Source organism: Pantherophis guttatus, chromosome 6 (genome assembly GCF_059756535.1).
Source record: "Pantherophis guttatus breed Tessera chromosome 6, ASM5975653v1, whole genome shotgun sequence".
NCBI lineage: Eukaryota > Metazoa > Chordata > Lepidosauria > Squamata > Colubridae > Pantherophis > Pantherophis guttatus.
In genome coordinates, this window is record NC_142068.1 from 97714312 (window position 1) to 97733141 (window position 18830).

The 18830-nt window shown below is 42.0% G+C and overlaps 1 protein-coding gene across 2 annotated transcripts in view; it reads left to right on the forward strand.

Annotated features, from left to right (window-relative positions):
* The window catches only part of ARID5B (AT-rich interaction domain 5B), a 130527-nt gene that overhangs the window by 59082 nt on the left and 52615 nt on the right, over positions 1-18830 (forward strand). For both annotated transcript variants that reach the window (XM_034435313.3, XM_087872298.1), the window contains one exon: positions 533-760. In XM_034435313.3, coding sequence (XP_034291204.2) covers positions 533-760 — 228 coding nt within the window. The remainder of the gene's footprint in view (positions 1-532; positions 761-18830) is intronic.

The following is an 18830-nucleotide window of genomic DNA, read 5'->3' on the forward strand; positions in this document are numbered from 1 at the left end:
AAAGTGTGTATAGTCAAGGCTATGGTTTTCCCAGTTGCAATGGATGGCTGTGAAAGGTGGACCATAAGAAAGGCTGAGCGCCAAAGAATGGAGGCTTTTGAACTCTGGTGCTGGAGAAGACTCTTGTGAGTCCCTTGGACTGCAAGGCGATCAAACTGGTCAGTCCTAGAGGAGTTCAAACCTGACTGCTCTTTAGAAGACCAGATCCTGAAGAGGAAACTCAAATACTTTGGCCATCTAATGAGAAGGAAGGACTCCCTGGAGAAGAGCCTAATGCTGGGGAAGACTGAGGGCAAAAGAAAAAGGAGCAGTCGGCGTGAGCTTCAATGGACTCCAGAGGATGGTAGAGGACAGGAAGGCCTGGAGGAATGTTGTCCATGGGGTCGCGATGGGTTGGACACAACTTCGCAACTAACAACAAAAGCTGAATGTTGGTTGGTTGGTTGGTTGGTTGGTTGGTTGATTGGTTGGTTGGTTGGTTGGTTCTCTGTCTAGGGACTCAATAACGCTCTGCTCCCTCTTTCTTTCTCAGGTGAGGAGGAAGATGTCAATGTGCTGATCCTCAGCTACCCTCAATACTGCCGCTATCGCTCTATGCGGAAACGGATCCAGGGCAAGCCATCTTCAGTGCAAGCAGACCAGTTCGTCTTAGCCCTGGGAGGTGTTGCAGCCATCAGTCAAAGGTCTCAAATCCTCTACTGTCGAGACACATTTGAGCATCCCACACTCATTGAAAATGAGAGTGTATGTGATGAATTTGGTAAGTCTCTTCACCTTTCCTTCTGTCTCAGGTTAAAAGGGTTTTCTGCAATTGCTCCCCATTTTGGAAGTGCGATTTAGTCACAATGGCTGGTGAAAAGCATTATTTTACTTTACTGAGAAGCCAAGGAGGTGCCCAGAACTAACAGTCCTTATAGTTAGGCATCTGCATTCACCGCCAAAATGCTCTTAAAAAAGCAGCATGTTTGTTGGAGGATGGAGATGATGTTGAAGAGAGCTTTGAAGGCAACATGGTGTATTTGGTTCTTAGGCACAACTGCGCTGGGCCTCATTCTTCCATGTTTGCTTATTCTTTGGGGTTTGCTGCACCTCCTTTATTCTTCAATTGTGTACCAGCGGACAGATGCTGAGATGTTTTCTAGCTCGAGATGGCTCTGGCTTATTATCAGAATGTCAGTCCTTGGTTTTAGAGCTTTTGAGTAATATGCTGAAGCCATTAAGCTCTAAACTGCTTACTCTGAAGGAGATTCACAAGCTCCAGTGTCAGATGTGTTCATGGGTGCTGTAGAGTGAATGGCTCGTTGTGGAGCTCAGTTCTAGCAGAGATCACATTGTTAATACGGGATCGGTGTTAGCTTCATCAGGTTCTACAGTTTGCAGTCCCCAAATGTGCAGCGTAGAGTTTAGCTGGGCTGCACAAAGAGATGTTTTCAGAGCATGTCTGTGAGAATGAAGCACCTCCCTACACAACATTAGAACAGCAACATCCTTTGCGAGATTCGCTTGGCTGCTTGGAAGGCTATCCTCAGCGGTCTCCAAGTGTGTTCAGAAATGGGAGGGGTGCAGGCACCGTGCACCATGAACAAAACAGAGGAAGAGCCCTCCCGGCTGGACTACTGTAATGTCTCTACATGGGGCTCCCCTTGAAGAGCACTCGGAGGCTCCAACTGGTCCAGAATGCGGCCATGTGGGCAATTATGGGTGCAACTCATTGCACCCATGTAACACTTTTCCTGCGCGAGCTGCACTGGCTCCCAATGGTCTTCCGGGTGCGATTCAAGGTGTTGGTTACCACCTTTAAAGCACTCCATGGCTCAGGACCTGGCTACCTACGAGACCGCCTTCTGCCACTGATAGCCTCCCACCGACCAGTTCGCTCCCACAGAGAAGGACTCCTCAGGGTGCTGTCGGCCAAATTATGTTGGCTGGCGACACCCAGGGGGAGAGCCTTCTCGGTGGGAGCCCCTGCCCTTTGGAATGAACTGCCCCCCGGACATACGCAAGATCTCTGACCTCTGAGTTTTCCGCTGTGCTCTTAAGACCCTGCTCTTCCGACAGGCAGGGCTAGCTTCATAATTGAGTTTTAAATTCGGAATTCTTAAATTTTTGAGTTTTTTAGCTAATTGGCCTTAAATGTAATACTTTTAATAATTTTTAAATTTAAATTGTGATATTTGTATTGTGTTTTTACCTGGCTGTATACTGCCCCGAGTCCTTCGGGAGAGGGGCGGTATAGAAATAAAATTATCCTTATCCTTATCCTTGGAGCACTGGATGAGTTGGCTAAGGATGCAGCTGCTTTTGCACTTCCAAGGGAGACCCTTAACCTCCTTTGTGAAGGTCCTGTTTGGCACACTTTGCACAACCGGCCCTTAAAGGCTTGTCCTCGTGAGTAGAAACGCTTTATGGAGGTTGACAAAAATGGTCGAGAGGCTTCCATCCCTTGTCTTTCAGAGTTTTGTCTCTGGGCCCTGCACAAGTTTAATTATTGGGATAGGCTGATTTTCTGAGTTATTTTACCTGCCCTATGTAAATCAGTATTTATTTACCGTATCACTTTACAAATTAGATGACATTCATAAATCTTTATAATGTAAAACCAATTTTTATATGTTGGTGAAGACAAGGAGAAAATATATTTCTTATTCTGCTACCCGCTGCCCTGCTACTTTTTGAAAAGAATGGGTTTCCCATGGCTCAGGATAAACGATGATTTTAAAAAGAGAATGTTTTGGAAGACAGTGAGAAAGTAAAGATACCAGGATCAGTTCAGATTCAGAAGGAAAACTGTTCAGTCAGTTATGGGAGCTACAGAGCTCAGATACTTTCATGCAAGGAAGTCTGTCTTGGCTTTGGTAGAAAGGAAGAGCTCAGGGCTGAACTGGGGGGGGGGTCCTTGGTGCTCTCTGAACTTGGTGGTTTTCTTGCAAACATTTCATGACCCAACTAGGGAACCTCATCAGTAAATGTGGTGTTTCCTGCTGGTTTATTTTGACTTAGATGGTGCCCACAGTCCAAAAGTTATAAAGCCAGCATGAAACCTGTGATTTAATTTAAAGATAAATTAATTTTAACTAAAATGAAATATCATTTTCACCTATGCAGGTAGTAACTTCCCCATACAGCACATTAAAAATTCCAGTTTGGTAATGACTTTTGGGCAGATTTCAGTTGAGATGGAGGGATCAGATTCCTGCAGAAGGTTGTTCCCCAAAGACAAGACAGAACCCTATTCCTTCATAACCAGGAACCCAGGACAAAACTATGATCGAGGAGATCTGGTACCAGGGACAAACTGCATAATGGAAGGATGGCCAGAAAGTGGCTCTACCTGGCTTCTGTTTTCTCCCCTGCTTAATGCTGACTTCCTGAGCCAGAATATCTCTCCCAAATAATTGCCAATTCATACTTGGAATCCTCCAGAAAGACCCATCATGACCCATCTCTTCTGAATATGTTTCTCTTTGAGTTATTTGTAATTTGAAAAAGGGACAGCAAGGCTCAGATACCTTCCCAACCAGTTCAGAAGTGCACACTTCGCTTGTGCGCATGTGCATGTCATATGCATGCGTGGACCCTCTACACATGCGCAAACCCTTCTGTGGATGCACAGAGGGTAAAAAACTGGTTAAAACCAGGAAGTAACGACGACCAGGTGAGTGGGCGGAGCCTCGTGCCGCCATCACTACCGGTTCTCCGAACCACCAGCTGCCATCACTACCGATTCAGCCGAACCGGTCTAAACTGGGAGCATTTCACCCCTGATTTGCACTGACATAACTGGTATCAAATACACAATTTAGTGGTAGTTGGCTGACCTGTTTATTGGCTAATTGTGCGAACTCTACCTCTAAATTAGCTCACTTACTCAGGGCTTTTGTAAATAGCAATATCTTTTTTTTTTCCTCTGAGATTACAGTACAAAGACACATGTAAGCATCATGTATTCATCGTGTTGGTAAGTTTTCAGCTTGGGTTTTGCAAGTGCAGGGTTGTATCCAGAGAACTATTTTGGCCATGGCTTCTTTCCACGCTGTGACTCTTTGCCGTCTCTGTCAATGCAAGATATCCAACCTCAGGATTAGAGAAAGTAGATCCATGCATGCTTTGAAAAAAACTCAGAGGAAGGGCTTGAGTTCACGGATGGGCATAGACGCGGCATTTTCCTGCTGGTCATTAAAGCAGCCTGACATTTTTCACATTTCTGGTGAGTTTGAAAAGAAGTTGCAGTGGCATTAAGGAGCCAATTTATAAAGTCCAATGTGACTGTTTCTTCCAGATTCAACTGGGAGCCTAAAATGAAGTGTGTCTTTGCACATGCAGCTGCATTTAGGGGATATGTGAAGGATAAAATCATTTGTGAAATCAGCACAGCCCTGGTATCTAGTTAGGGGGGCATCAAGGATTTGCTCTGAAACCAAAGACCACTTTGTGGGCAGAAGCCGGCATTGACCTAAGCTATACTTCTGCTATCCTAGACCTCCGGGGCTGAGGAGTACGTGAGAGAGAGGTGGCAGGTTGCCCCTTCCTCTATAATTCCATCTACTACAATATAACTAGTATGCATTGTTAGTTTACATTAATTCCATATAGATGATGGTGACATATACAAAATCATGGCAGGTAAATATAAACCTAAGAATGGTGGTATAACAGAGAAGTCGTGTGCTTTGAGGGGCCGGTTGCTTTTCAGTCTGATGTGCAAAGAAAAGAGCAACTTACAGGGGTGCAAGTGACTGTCACATTTTTTAAAAAAGAGCTTCAGTGCTGCTCTTTTTCAGAACAATAACAATAATGATAACATATTAAATGTCTATGCCATCTCTATGACTTTGGGCAGCCAGACAATATTCAGTAGACTCCTTTAGAGAAGCAAAAGCATTTCAAGAAGAGATGCTGACAGAGAGATAGATTTGACAGGAAGGGAATGCAAGATCAGTCAAGATCCAGATTTTTTTAAAAAATTAAAACTACATATTATTAAACTATATTATAATATTTCTGTTTAAAGCATCCTGCTCTGTGATGCAGAAATGTGCCAGCGCTGAAATACTACTAGGTAAAACGTCAATGTGGGCCTCTAATTCCTGAAGACTGTATTTAATGATTAACGTATGGCACCACTTTATCTTCTGCAGGCTCCGGATAGTAGATACTGTATTATTCAGTATTAAAGGGGGAGGACAGGACTGTTTTGACCAAGAATAAAAACCTTTATAGGACATATCAACTTCATGTATTTGTTAGAAAGTTTCAACCAAAATAGATGAAGTTTCCATGAAGCTTTTGTTTTTGTTTTCCTTTTCCCTTTTCAATTAGACATTTTAACAAAAGCAGCGTTCTCGTCTCTTTTCTAAACTGGGGAAGAGTAAAGCCATCTTAAATATGGCAAGGGAATTTTGGTTGCCTTCTTTAAAAAAGCAACACCTTTAAGACGTGAGCCTTAATCCTCCACAGCATTATTACCATTAATCTAATGTAATCATTAATCTCATATGGGCAATATTGATATTGCAATGAGTGAAAAAGCAACTTCTCTCTTTGTGGCCCTCCTTATCTCAGTCAAAGAGATAAGCATTCAGGACATGCAAATGTGTCAAGTCACAACTGGGAGGAGCAGCTCTGCTCTTTGTGCTGTTGCTTCAAGCACGCTCACCAAGCTCTGTGGTTGCCACCACACACCTTGTCTTCATAGTGGCAGCCTAGGGAATAATACTCTCTCCCCTGTGGATGGGCCAGTTGCATTGCCAGCGTGCACAATGCAGGGCCTTCTCACCTTCACCCAGTGCAAATCCACCCAGCCATCTCCTGCGATTGTGCTTATGGGGAAGATTAGGTGCCATCCTCCTCTTCTTCAACCAGAGGCTTCTGCTGTATTTAGCACTTAGACTTAGATTTATATACCGCTTCGTAGTGCTTTTACAGCCCTCTCTAAGCGGTTTACAGAGTCAGCATATTGCCCCCAACAATCTGGGTCCTCATTTTACCGACCTCAGAAGGATGGAAGGCTGAGTCAACCTTGAGCCGGCGAAATTTGAACTGCCAAACTGCAGTTAGCAGTCAGCTGAAGTAGCCTGCAGTGCTGCACTCTAACCACTGTGCTACCTCGGCCCTGTATTTCCCAGGAAGACCAGGCTACTCGGCCAGAATCCGCCTTGAATTTATAGTGACATGTTTTCCAGTGTGTGTGTGTGTGTCTAGGATTGACTGCTCCACTTCTATAGTTCTTTGTGGCCTGGTTTCCTCATTATGCAAATGATTTGTTTATGTTAATTATGAGTCATTTCGTTCAAGTACACCTTCAGCTAGCATGTGAAATAAAGCCTCTGTTGAGCTGAACTGGATTCCTGGTAAGCACATGCTCACTTCCATGTGGTTATCTTGGGGAAATTATCAAATGGGTTTATTGCTGCCTTTTCTGATTTTAACCCACCTGATGTTTCCAAGGATCTTCTGCCAAGAAATACCATGGACCTGACCCTGTGTGGCCTTTTGGGATTGGCCAAGGCACCATTGGTCTAATCTGTGCTCTTCCTACATGACGTTGCTGAAAAAATGAATGAAGTCAGGAAAGAATTTTCTTCTTAAAGATATTTTGTACATCCACCACTATGGTGTTCCATAGTGCCTATTAAGAACCATCTCCTTTCCACCTGGACAGATCCATAAGTAGCAGGGAAGTCTAGAGTCACCACTGGAGCATGGATGAACTATCTACCTATCTGCCTTTCCGCCCAAATCTTTACTGGACAATGGGTCCGCAGGTTTCAGTGGTAAAGCAGAAACATACATCTAAATCCTAAAGCCAGTGCATGTTAATATTTATTTCTCATCTTTACAATATGGTTTCAATGTGGATGGATTCTGAGCCTCTTTAAATATACAATAGTTCACTGCAGTGTCTTACCAGTCTAAAAAAAGATAGATTTCAGAAACCATGGTTAGAGTGCCTTAATTAAATATAGCAATTCCTACTTTTTTTTAGAAAAATAAATAAAGCAAATGGCACTGAGAACTGTTATTAGTGAGCAGTAACCATAATGTTATTTCCATTTAGGTATGTGTAAAATAAAAGTGCTTTCCCATCATTTAGCATAAATCTGAAATGTTTGAAAATGAGAAATCTGGAAATGTTTTGAATTCCTGGTCAAACCTTTCTTTTTTAAAAAATAAGAATGGAGAAATAAGCTATTAATGGTCTCCAGATGTTGCTTATAGTGACTGATTTTCAGTTGTAAAATAATACCTATTTAAAACAACACCAACAGCGATACAACATTCAGTTCTAGCATCCCCTAGAATAATGTTTGAAAAAAACATATTGAACAGAGGAACTTATATAGCTTGCAGAATTTCTTGTGTTAAATTATTTCTTCCTGCTAAATGTTTAACTTTAATTGCTTCCCGCTTTTCATAATCTCAGAATAAATATTAGCACATTTTGTCTTTCCTTGTATGCGTAAAATAGTTGCATTCACTAAACATAAAAGTCCCAGATAATAATAAGGTCAAAGTCTGCTTCCCTCCTGCAATGCGGCTATAATTTAATCCATATTCATGTTGTCCTAAACTGACACTACTCAGACTGATGGTTGGACAGATTCCCCCTGTAAGGTTTCTAGTGCAAATAAAAACTTGTAATGACTTATTTTTGTCTTTATATGTTGCTGTTTTCATCTGACTAAGAAGCTTTGAGAATTAGGGAAAATATTCCTTTGGCCCTACTATGTATACTGTTGGCTGGTCTCTCGGGATACTCACACATAACTGAAGTTTCAGTGGCCATTTGAATGAGCAGTGAGGCCAGGAGCTAAAAGAGCCGGGCTCCATCCATCACATGACTCAGTCCAGGTTGTCCTTTGTGTCTGGCCAGGACCACCGGCAGAAAATGGCAGCTGATGCCCTCTGACAAGGCCTCCTAAGCACTGAGTTGGCAATACGCAAAGGCACTGTGGTCCCAGTTCCATCCTCCAATGCCCTTTGGAGCTTCAGGTTGGGTGTTTTGGCCCATGAGTCCAACCCTGTTTTCCAGGATGCTCCAAACATCTGCTCCAACTCTTTTGCACTTTTGTAAAGGTAATAGAAAGAATTTCCTCTGACAGGCCATTCTGTAGGGGAGGAAACAAGGCAATCTTGCACTGGAGGGATTCTGCCAACTGGAAGGCCAAGCTGGACTTCTTCTCTCATGTCGAGGTTGTCTTTCGAATGTGGGCCTGGCCACCTGCAAACCCTGAAACGTCATCACTCAAACCCTGAAAGGGCCTTTCCAGGAAGTGCTGGGGAGTGGGTGGTGTGGGGTTGTAGAACAAAAGGATGGTGGCCAGGGCCTGCTTGTGGCCAGGAGTCCTTCCGTTTGCCCTGATGCTGTGCGGGGTCAGGCACCCACTGCAAGGGCAGCTACAGCTGGAGCAATGTGGAACCCATGAGCCACTCCCAGATATACTGGACTCGGCCGGAGCGGGGGGGAGCTTGCACACCAAGAGCCACTCGATCCAATGCAGGACATTTACTTTTGCTTGTCAGTGATCATAGTTAAGGAAATAATGGCTGAGGAGGGAAATGGATGGAAAGGGCGAGAATGCATTCTGAAAGGTGATTCTGTTTCCCACCAACTGGACGTTGCAAATATTAAATATTCATCTTAACAATGTTAATGCTCCATTACTATAAAACCTGCACCACTGCATGTAATGAACATTGATCAGAACTGACAAGGCTTAACTCTGTCTCTTGTGATAAGGTCCTTTCATGGCTTGAGTTCAGCATACGGTGTAAGTGCAGCTTTTTCCCTCCCTGCCACCTTTTCCCTCCCTCCCTCCCTGCCACCTAAATATACCACACAGGAAAAATGTGAACATCCAGCTCTCTGAGGCTGTTTTTTCGCCCCACAACCACAGAACCTGCCTGCTATCTCCTGTGCAAAATGCTGGCTGTGGTTTCCTAGCTTCCAGCTGCGTGGCCCAGAGACAGTTGGTGAACTGAACAGAACCTCAGTTTATCCAGAGTTATCATACCAGACAATACATTAAAAACAACACACAATTAAAACATTCTGTTTCTTTGAAAAGCAACATCCTGCTGCTTCAATGGCATGATGGAATGAAGTTGCTTTAGGTCAGGAGGGTGGGTATGCATGGACCGTGGGGAGAGGGGGGCTCTACGAGGGAGATGAATGGTTAAGAAGTTTTTTATTTATATATAAAAAGAGTGGGGAGGGAGGGAGGGGGAGGGGAGGCTCTTTGGTTTGGTCTTTTGGAAGAAAAGGGGTCCCAGTAGTCTCAGAGACCCCACCTTAAGGAATTCATGGATAATTTATGGAGTGCTAGAATTGGAATTTGGGCTTGTCAGTTTCCAAGATCCTGTACATTAGCTCCTTCCCTCTTGACAATAAACCTAACAAATGAGACTTTTTGTGAATCTGTTTTCTGGGCTGTACAGATAGTCCTCAACTTACAATCGCAATTGAGCCCAACATTTCTGTTGTTAAGTGAGACATTTGTTAAGTGAGTTTTTCCCTGGTTTACAACCTTTCTTGACACAGTTGTTAAGTGAATCACTCAGTTGATAAATTGATGTTAAGTGAATCTGGCTTCGTCATTATCTTTGCTCCTCAGAAGGTCAAAAAGGGGATCACATGACCCCGGGATACTGCAACGGTCATAAGTAGGAACCAGTTGCCAACCATCTGAATTTTGGTCACATGATTGTAGGGATGCTGCAAAGGTTGTAACTGTAAAAAACGGCCATAAGTCACATTTTTCAGTGCCGTAGTAACTTTGAACAGTCACTAAATAAACTATCTGTACTCTACTCCTGGGGCTTAGTGATCCAGGAGGGTTTGCTTGCTGGACAGATGGGCAGACAGTGGCTCTTCTACAGGGTGTCTTCACCAAGGGTGGGTGGTCATTGATCAGACGTCCACTAAGCAGGGGACGACCTCCAAGGTCTATTCCATGATGGTTTGATTCTGTGGATCCATTTCAATCAGAGCTCTGTATAGTTGGAAAAAACCTGAATTAGCAGGCTATATTTAGGATCTTCCACTGTTGCCGTTTCAGTAATTGGGGTTCTAGTGAATCAAATCCCATACAGAGAGGAGTTATTTTAAGCCATTTAAGCTATTAAGTAATTTATGTTCTCTTCAGACAAACATCCTGGTTCACACATTATTATCCCCACATTCTGTCCTCTGCTTGGACCACCCTGGATGCCTTTTGTGTCTCCTGCTGGAAGTTTTTTGCATTGTGTGTTCAGAAGAGTTTTCATCCATCACACTATCAAATTTACATTGTTAAATTCCCTGAGGTCTGGGAGATCAGTAATTATTATGAACAGAAGAGAACCTTAAAAAAAAATCTATCATATAAGTGCCAACATTCCTGAAAGTAACACAATGAACAAAGGAATAAGTGATCTATGTCAGAATATGGACTCATTCTTCAGAGTAAACCTGCTTTAAACAGCAGCGAGAGAGACAACAATGTAATATTTTCCAGTGACTGTTTATCATGAATTACGTCAGCTTTCATTTAAATGTGTTTATTCTCTTTAATGCTTCTTGGTGCATAATTTGCAATGTGTGGCAGCTGAGGGGCGATGAAATAACAACTCACAGGCCCCCTGCAGGAATAAAGAACAGGGCACAGGGTTGGGTTCGCTCCCCCCCCCACACCCCCCGGCTAATTATTGCACAACTCCTTCCTTTTCTTTTTCTTTTTTTAAGATAAAGTGGCGTAAGACATTGTAGAGGTATTTATGGCTAAATCTACTCTTACATGGCTCTGTTTTGCTCCTGGCTAAAGCAGTCATTTGCGGTAATTTTGCTTTGGGAGATATTATGTCAAGGCTGGTTTAAGAGTATGATTATGTTTCACATGACCTGCGGTTACATGTCAGCACTTGAAGTTTCTCCCACTGAAATCCAGAACAATTTTAGCTAATGCTTCTTTGCAAGGAGGCCATTGTGGGCATACCTGAAATCATGGGGGCGGGGGGGCAGAGAATCTTCCAGCCAACAGTCAACCAGAAGAAGGAAAGGAAAGCGACTGTCCTAAGGCTTAATGCAGAGGTCTTCAAACTTGGCAGCTTTAAGCCTTGTGGACTTCAACTCCCAGAATGCTATACTGGCTGGAGAATTCTGGGAGTTGAAGTCCCACAAGTCTTAAAGCTGCCAAGTTTGAAGACTTCTGGCTTAATGGGATCAGGTCTGCAGACTTGCTTCCCAGGGTTTAGGAACTGATTTACTGGATCTAGGGAATCCAGTTGAGTAGTGGGAGATATTCTGTGCAATCCTGAGGTGTGACACGTGAAATCCCTGGCTCCACAAATTCCCCTTGGCAGTGAACTTCTGAGTTGGCCATCAGCCACCTCACTCTTGTGATAGTTACAATTACGAATATTGACTGACCCAGAGAGCTCAGGTTGTTCCCTTCCTCTCTGGCTCCAGTGGATAATTCTCTGAGGACTGAAAAGGGAAGCGTTACTGACGCTCCTGCCATCAAACAGAGGATGCAAAGGTTTGTCAATTGCTCTTATGTCGTCTTGCAAACCTTTCCACCATTTGGAGAACAAACAAACCCCTATAATACAAGCTTGCATCCAAATCTATGTATTACTTAAGAAAGCTGCCATTGGAGGCAGGCAGGACATTCAGATTCTTAAAAAATGGATGTACGGCTCTTGCGAATGCTTTTTTTTTTTTTTTTAATTTGATTTATATGCCGCCCTTCTCCGGAGACTCAGGGTGGCTTACAATGCGTTAAGCAATAGCCTTCATACTTTTGTATATTTTATACAAAGTCAGCTTATTGCCCCCACAAACTGGGTCCTTTTGCCATTTCAGCGCAAAAGCATCGGTGAAATTGGTGGGTTTGGGGTTTTTGCCAGCAAGGTAAAAAAAAGGTGAAAAGGGTAGCCCAGGAGGGACTTAGTTTGTGGAACATGCCTTCTTCTGACCTGGGCAGGGAGCAGATCCTTAGCCCTCACCTTCCAGGGCTTCAGTACAGAGGAGCAAGAGCAGCCTAGGATCCCTTCGTTCCAAATGCTCAGCATATTTTCCAGTGCATGCAGTATTTCTTTGAAGAAGAAAGGAAACATGCAGGGTGTGCCAGAAAATGGAACAAAGAACAAAAACACAGCTAGTGACTCACTATGAACATTGTTTAATTTTTCTCAACACGCAATTAGTTAATTACTCTTAGCCAAATTAATTTGCATTTGTCTTTTTTAACCTTCTCTTTGTCAGAGCAACGTAAAGGCAGCAAAAGCTTTGATTTCTCGCTTTCAAGGTAAATCTTATTTCCTTATAACAGGCAGATCTAGGTGGGACTGCTGCAAAGGGGCATTTTGATCTGGGCTGAAGGAAGGAAGAAAACAGATCTCTTCCTAGGATAAATGGCCACAAATTCCAGCCTTACACTAGGATTTCTAATTTTAACACAAAGTGTGTGTGTGTGTCTGTGTGTGTGTGGGCATGTACCACACATACAAATGTTATTTTGATAAAATGCAACAAGGCAAATGTGATTATTATGGAACGTGAATAAATATGCAGGGATCTTGTAGATTTTTCAAAAGGAGACACTTTGCCCAAATGCTTTGCAAATGAGTCTGCAAACCACATTTAGAATTGTTCCAGATTTTTAATTAAAGGCATTTCACAAGCCATTGCAAGTGAAAAGATTATAGAATGTAGCAACACTTATTCTGGGTTAATGAGGAAATATTCAGTATTTGTTGTAAAGCAGATAAATGTGGATGAGGTTTTATAGAAGGATTTTTAATAACGGTTCGTGCTGGTTGTAGATTGGGACAAAGTTCAGTTTGGAGAAAGCCTCCATTTGGAAAGACTTTGAAAAGCTTCCAATCTTGATCGGGGCTGATGTGGGGCCACCTGAGATGTTCCAGGGGAGCTACCTGGACATCCAGGGGCAGCTGGGTTGTTTTATGGGGGAATCTCCATGGGGGAGTCCTCGCCAGGAAGCAGAGAAGCTCCATGGAGCAATATTTCCACCCAATTGTGGGTGGTGGAGATGTGGAGACCTTCATTGTCCCCCCCTCTCCTCCTGCACTAGAAGGGAAGGGGAAATTTTCCATAGGCAGCAGGAGGGAGGAAATTGTGTAGCACTAACCATTGTGCTGTTCTGCTCCCAACTGCGACTTTGAATGCTTGTTTTCAACAGCTTGGGAAAAATTACTACAAGATTAGAGGAGCTTTATTTTAACAGCTTTGATTCCTTGTGCTAATATCAAACATTGGAAGAGCTGAACAATTAAAAGGGGGAAGAGGTAAAGCCAGATTGCTTCCTTGGATGGGAAGCAGGGTTCTCCCCCTCCCCCCAACCCCAGTATAAAGCTGAAGGCAGATAGTAAGAAAGGTGTTATTGCAAAAAAAAAAAAAAAAGATTCAGCAAAATGTGGTCTTGTTTCAAAACCCTGAAGATCTGTGGGACCAAAGAAACACTTAAGTTAAAACACTTCCAATTTTCTTAATAACTTTTATCTGTCTTTTAAGTCCTGGAGGTGGTTGCAAAGCAAACTAGGTTCAAATCTAATTGAACCCTGTAGATACTTACATATAGTTATTTGAAATAGTTTTTCACTACAGATGTTACGCCATTTTAGAACTTTAGACTAAATAATGTCAGTTCTTGTTTGCTTTCTTAGTATGTTATTCATTTATTGGGAAATTCAAAATGTAAAACATCTGGAAGGAGGCTTCATGCTTGCAAAGCCGTCTTTGAAATGTGTACATTTTAGACTTTCTCTTTAATGGCTGTTTAGAAGGAGGGAACAGGCTGGTGGGCTGCAGTTTGTAATGTTCTGCAAATGTCCTCCAGCAAGGCTAAAAATGACAGAGCATCAAATTGGAAAAGATTGGGATGGCGTATAAGTTCATTAAGCCCTTTGCTCAACAGTCCAAGTAGATTTTGGAGTCAAAAACTGTGACCTTTGGGGTTCTCTGTAAACACTCCACAGCAATTTTACTCAGTGGATGCCCTCCAGATGTGTGGAGCTTCCATTAGCTCAGCCAACACATCTGGAAAGCCCAGGAAAAGATGGCACACACTGTGAAGAATATTTCTGAAGAAATTATTTGGTGTCTGTGGCAATCCTCTGAAAACATCTGCATCAAAATAGAAGAATTAAGCTATTTTACCTCCCATGTGTGAAGTTAGAGCCACAGACAACTAGTCATCTAGAAAAGAATTGGCATCTATTGGAAGTGCTGGTGTATTACTGTTTTAATGGCCTCACAATTTTGTTTCCACAATTATGTGCATTTGATGACCATGCCTTTAAAGAATCAACACACTCAGCAGAAAATTGGGGCAATTGGGAGATGACGCACTACAGGAAACAGAAGAGAAAAAATTGATAACAAACAGTTTTAATTTTCCTTTTTATGTTGCAATAATATTCCCTGAATGGTTATGTTTCCTTTCTTTCAATTATGCCTCTTAAACACACATGCTAGAAAAAAGGCTGTGCCTCAGAACACAGCATGTGCCCCCCCTCCCCCCAATTTATGGGATGCAGGCAAATTTAGTGCACAATAGCAGGATAATGTTTGAGGCAGAACTGGGGTCTGGTCATATTTGTGGTTCTCTGGCCAGACTGACCAGTGGTATACCCACAGTTGGCGAGGAACAGGACACGTGTCCAGACTTTGACCAGGGCTGATAATCTAGGTTATTATTATTATTATTATTATTATTATTATTATTATTATTATTATTATTATCTGTAAAAGAAAACATTATTATATGTTTACATGAGAAAAATTATTATGTATCTCAGGCAAAAACCCTAAAGCGAGTAAGTGACTTGTGTGCCTTGGTTGAATGGTTACTAAAGACGAGAAACTGGATGGATAAACATTAAATAGGGCAAAATAAAACTGAAAATATGTGGATGGGGCAAATTGTGAACAAACCATTTGGATAATATCACTCCTTCTATCCACCCCTGATTTGTTTAAGTATATTTTGGTTTCTTTTTTTCCATTTCTTACAATGCTGGATCGGTTGGCTTCTCAGAAATCGTAATGGAGGAGTAAAAGCATTGTCTGAATCTGGATGGTCTCCTCTCCAGTTGAGAGATATCTGCCCAGGTTTTGTTTTGGTTTTTTTTAATACAGTTTGGTCTATATAATTATTTCAAACAACATGTGCGCTGCTGCACAATGTTTGCTGTACTAGGTCCAAAATGGAGGAAGGAGTCTTATTGCCATGGGATGTCATCATTTAACCTAACATAGACAGCTCAGCCCTTCAGAGGAAGGAGCCCTGTAGTCAGAGGGAGGCTCAGCAGAGGCAGTGGGGGAATGACCCCCCACCCACATTTCAGCTGCTCAGCTGCTGAAATTGCTCCGCAGTTTCCTACCACTGTGTAGATAAATACAAAACCTATACCCAGCATTCTTAACACTGTTAAAAATGATTTTGTTTTTTAATAATAATAATAATAATACCACCAAAGGGCTGCCTTGATACATAAACATTTTGAAATTATTAGACCTGAATATCCCAATTTTGCAAAAAAATACCCTACTCGGAATTTCCTATATACTCAGACGCTACCTTAACAGCTCTTAGGTCCTTGGTTAGGACTTGAATGGTTACATTTTTATCAGTCCCAGATTATGAATCAAATTGAAGATTAAATCCATAACAATAACAATTCCTTTGAAATAATAATTCTTGAAAATGAGCAAGTCAAGATCCTGTGGGATTTTCGGATCCAAACAGACGAGACATCTGGCCCACAACACGCATAACATCACTAATGTGGAAAAGAAAAAAGTCTGGTTTATTGATACTGCAGTACCAGGTGATGCACGAATTGAAGAGAAACAGCTAGAAAAAATAACCAAATATCGTGATTTACAAATTGAAGTTGAGCGACTATAGAGGAAGAAATCAATAGTTGTACCAATAGTAATAGGAGCACTTGGAGCAATACTAAAAGGGCTGCCTAGATACATGGAAATTTTGAACTTATTAGATCTGAATCTCCTGACTTTGCAAAAAAACACCCTACTCAGAACTGCCTATATACTCAGATACTAAGTATATACTCTGTTTCCCCAAAATAGGACCCAACGGGAAAATAAGCCCTAGCACGATTTTCCAGGATGCTCGTAATATAAGCCCTACCCCCCAAAATAAGCCCCAGTTAAGATTGTCAGGCAGATAGATGCATTTAGTACTGTATTTCCTGCAAAACAAGACCTAACCAGAAAATAAGCCCTAATGCATATTTTGGAGCAAAAATTAATATAAGACCCCGTTTTATTTTCAGGGAAACACGGTACTAAGAACTCTTAGGTTAAGAGCTCTTATCAGCCCTTGGGTCCTTGGTTAGGACTTGAACTGCTAAGTTTTTATCAGTCCCAGTCTGTGAATTGAATAATGAGGAGGAGGAGGAGGAGGAGGAGACACTAAAGGACACTAATTCATTAAAGGAGAAGAACTCATCAACTCATAAATTTGACTTAAAAGTACAGAGTTATACCATTAAACATATCAAGGCATATTTTTAAAGAGTGAACTCAGAAGTTATTTTTAATAGTGTCAACAGAGACATCAGCCTCTATGGAGGGACTTGTATCTAAAAGATATTATGGAAGAGGAACAAGTTCTACCTGACAAGACCAAGACTGAATTAAAAGTTGATTTGAAAATGATAGGCTACAAGAATGACATGGAAAAAGATGTTTTTTTCACTTAGCCATATTTTTAAAAAGCCCAGCTGCTGTATTAATAATTAAAAGGGATATACAAACAATAAACCAACCTGCATAGTTTTCCTATATCAGATTTACAAAAGAAGCTTGTTAAAGTTTTTAAAAAGTCTCAAAATACAAAGAAAAAAATGAAAAGAAATCATTACAACATTATTTGAATGGACTAAAGATTAAAATTGTTAGAAGTAAAAGGAAGGAATATAAAGTTGGTTCTGATCAGAATTAAATTAGGGTTTATTATTATTATAAATGAGTTTGTTGTCATTTTGTCAGGCTTGCCTCACTCAGGTCCTTAGAAAAACCCTCGACTCTTTGGTTGAAGTGATAGGTTCTTTTACTAGAGTTAAGTGGTTGCAGTGAAAGAAAGGCTAGATCTGAAGATTCCTGTGCAAAAGGTTATACTCTTCCCCTTTTCTTGGCCCTCCCCACTTGACCAGTTCATCAGTGTCCAATGCTATGCTGTTTTGGGAATGGCTTGGATGTTTGGCACCACTCCATGAAATTTTGCAATCCTTTCTCAGGCCAGGTGTCCTTGAAAACTAGTGTATTCCTGTCCTGGCAACTCTGGTTTCCATCAAGGCACCCCTCCCACCATTTATTTTTTATTTATTTATTTTTTTTATTTTTTATTTTAATTTGATTTATATGCCGCCCTTCTCCGGAGACTCAGGGCGGCTTACAGTGCATTCAGCAATTTGTCTTTAGATTCCCATTCCCATCTCTACCTTCTACATTACATTGCCTGCTCTTACCCCCTTGCATTTTTTGACAAGATGCCAGCAAAGCGTAGAAGCTGAAGATCTGACACATTTGGACATAACCTTGATTGGCAGCAGGGGTCTATGACCACAGAAACAAGAAGGGATGGGCTGCCTATCTGAAAGTGGCCTTCCTCGTTGAAGCATGGGTGGGAAATTTCTCCAAGTCAGGGCTGTTCAGGGGAATCAGGCCACCCCTTCATTTGGTGATAATCAAATGCAGGCCCTCAAGTAATGTGCAAATTGCCTCAGGAGTTTCTCCATTGGTGCCTTCAGTTTACCCAGCTGCTTCCATGAGATCCCCGAGTGTGCTGGGGATCCAAAAGGCCCCAGCTGTAGTGATCTCCCCTTTTGTGTATTCAGCATCTGGGATCAGGCGATATCTTTGCATGTACAGGAGTTGTGCAATTCTGGTGTTTGGACTGAAGTACCAGTAAGCTATTAATTTCAGCAGAATATTCAGCAGAAGAGCCTCATTACAGAGATTGAGAAATACGCTTATTTTGTTATTTGGGGTGAGTTAAACTAGAAAATATTACTTGATTATAGCATTTTAAATTCATTTGGCTAAAAAACATTGACTAATACAAACTCAAAAATCAAGATGCACCACAGGAGCTTTAAGTAGGCCTTTCAAATTGCCTCCCTAGCTCATGGTTGATTTACCTGGATTATTTTGTATAACAGTCTTAATGAGCACATTGATTAAAATATGCTAGCAGCCAGTGAGCCAAAAAGGAGATGGAAGATGCCTCTGAACAGCTTTTAACTTAGAAGCCAGGCCGTGAGAAGCAGAAATGGCCAAGTCATGAGCCTCAGCAAGGTGGGTAGCTTAAAAACCTACTGGGGTTTGTGGCACAATTGTATGGAGATACCTATATTTATCCTACCTGTATAAGATCCTCAACATTGAGCCTGGGGGTGCCCTGATCTCCTGGTGCCATCAGCCCATGATCTGGGAAGCTTCTGATACAAGAGCAGAATAACAGAATGACTGAGTTGGAAGGGAACTTGGAGGTCTTCTAGTACAATCCCCTGCTCATTTCAGAAAAATAATTGTCAGAAACCATTTTGGGCAAATGGTTCTCTTCCAGTGTTAGAGCACCCACATCTTCTAGAGACAAGTCGTCCCACTTTTTAATAGTTCTAACTGTCAAGAAATTTCTCCTTAGTTCTAGGTTGATTCCGTTGATTTCGTGTCCTGCCTCAGGTGCTTTGGAGAACAGATTGACCCTCTCTTCTTTGTGGCAGCCCCTTAGACATTGGAAGAGCAAAGCGGTTGGCCTGATGTTGGTTGACTGAGCAAAAGCTTTTGTCCAGCACTC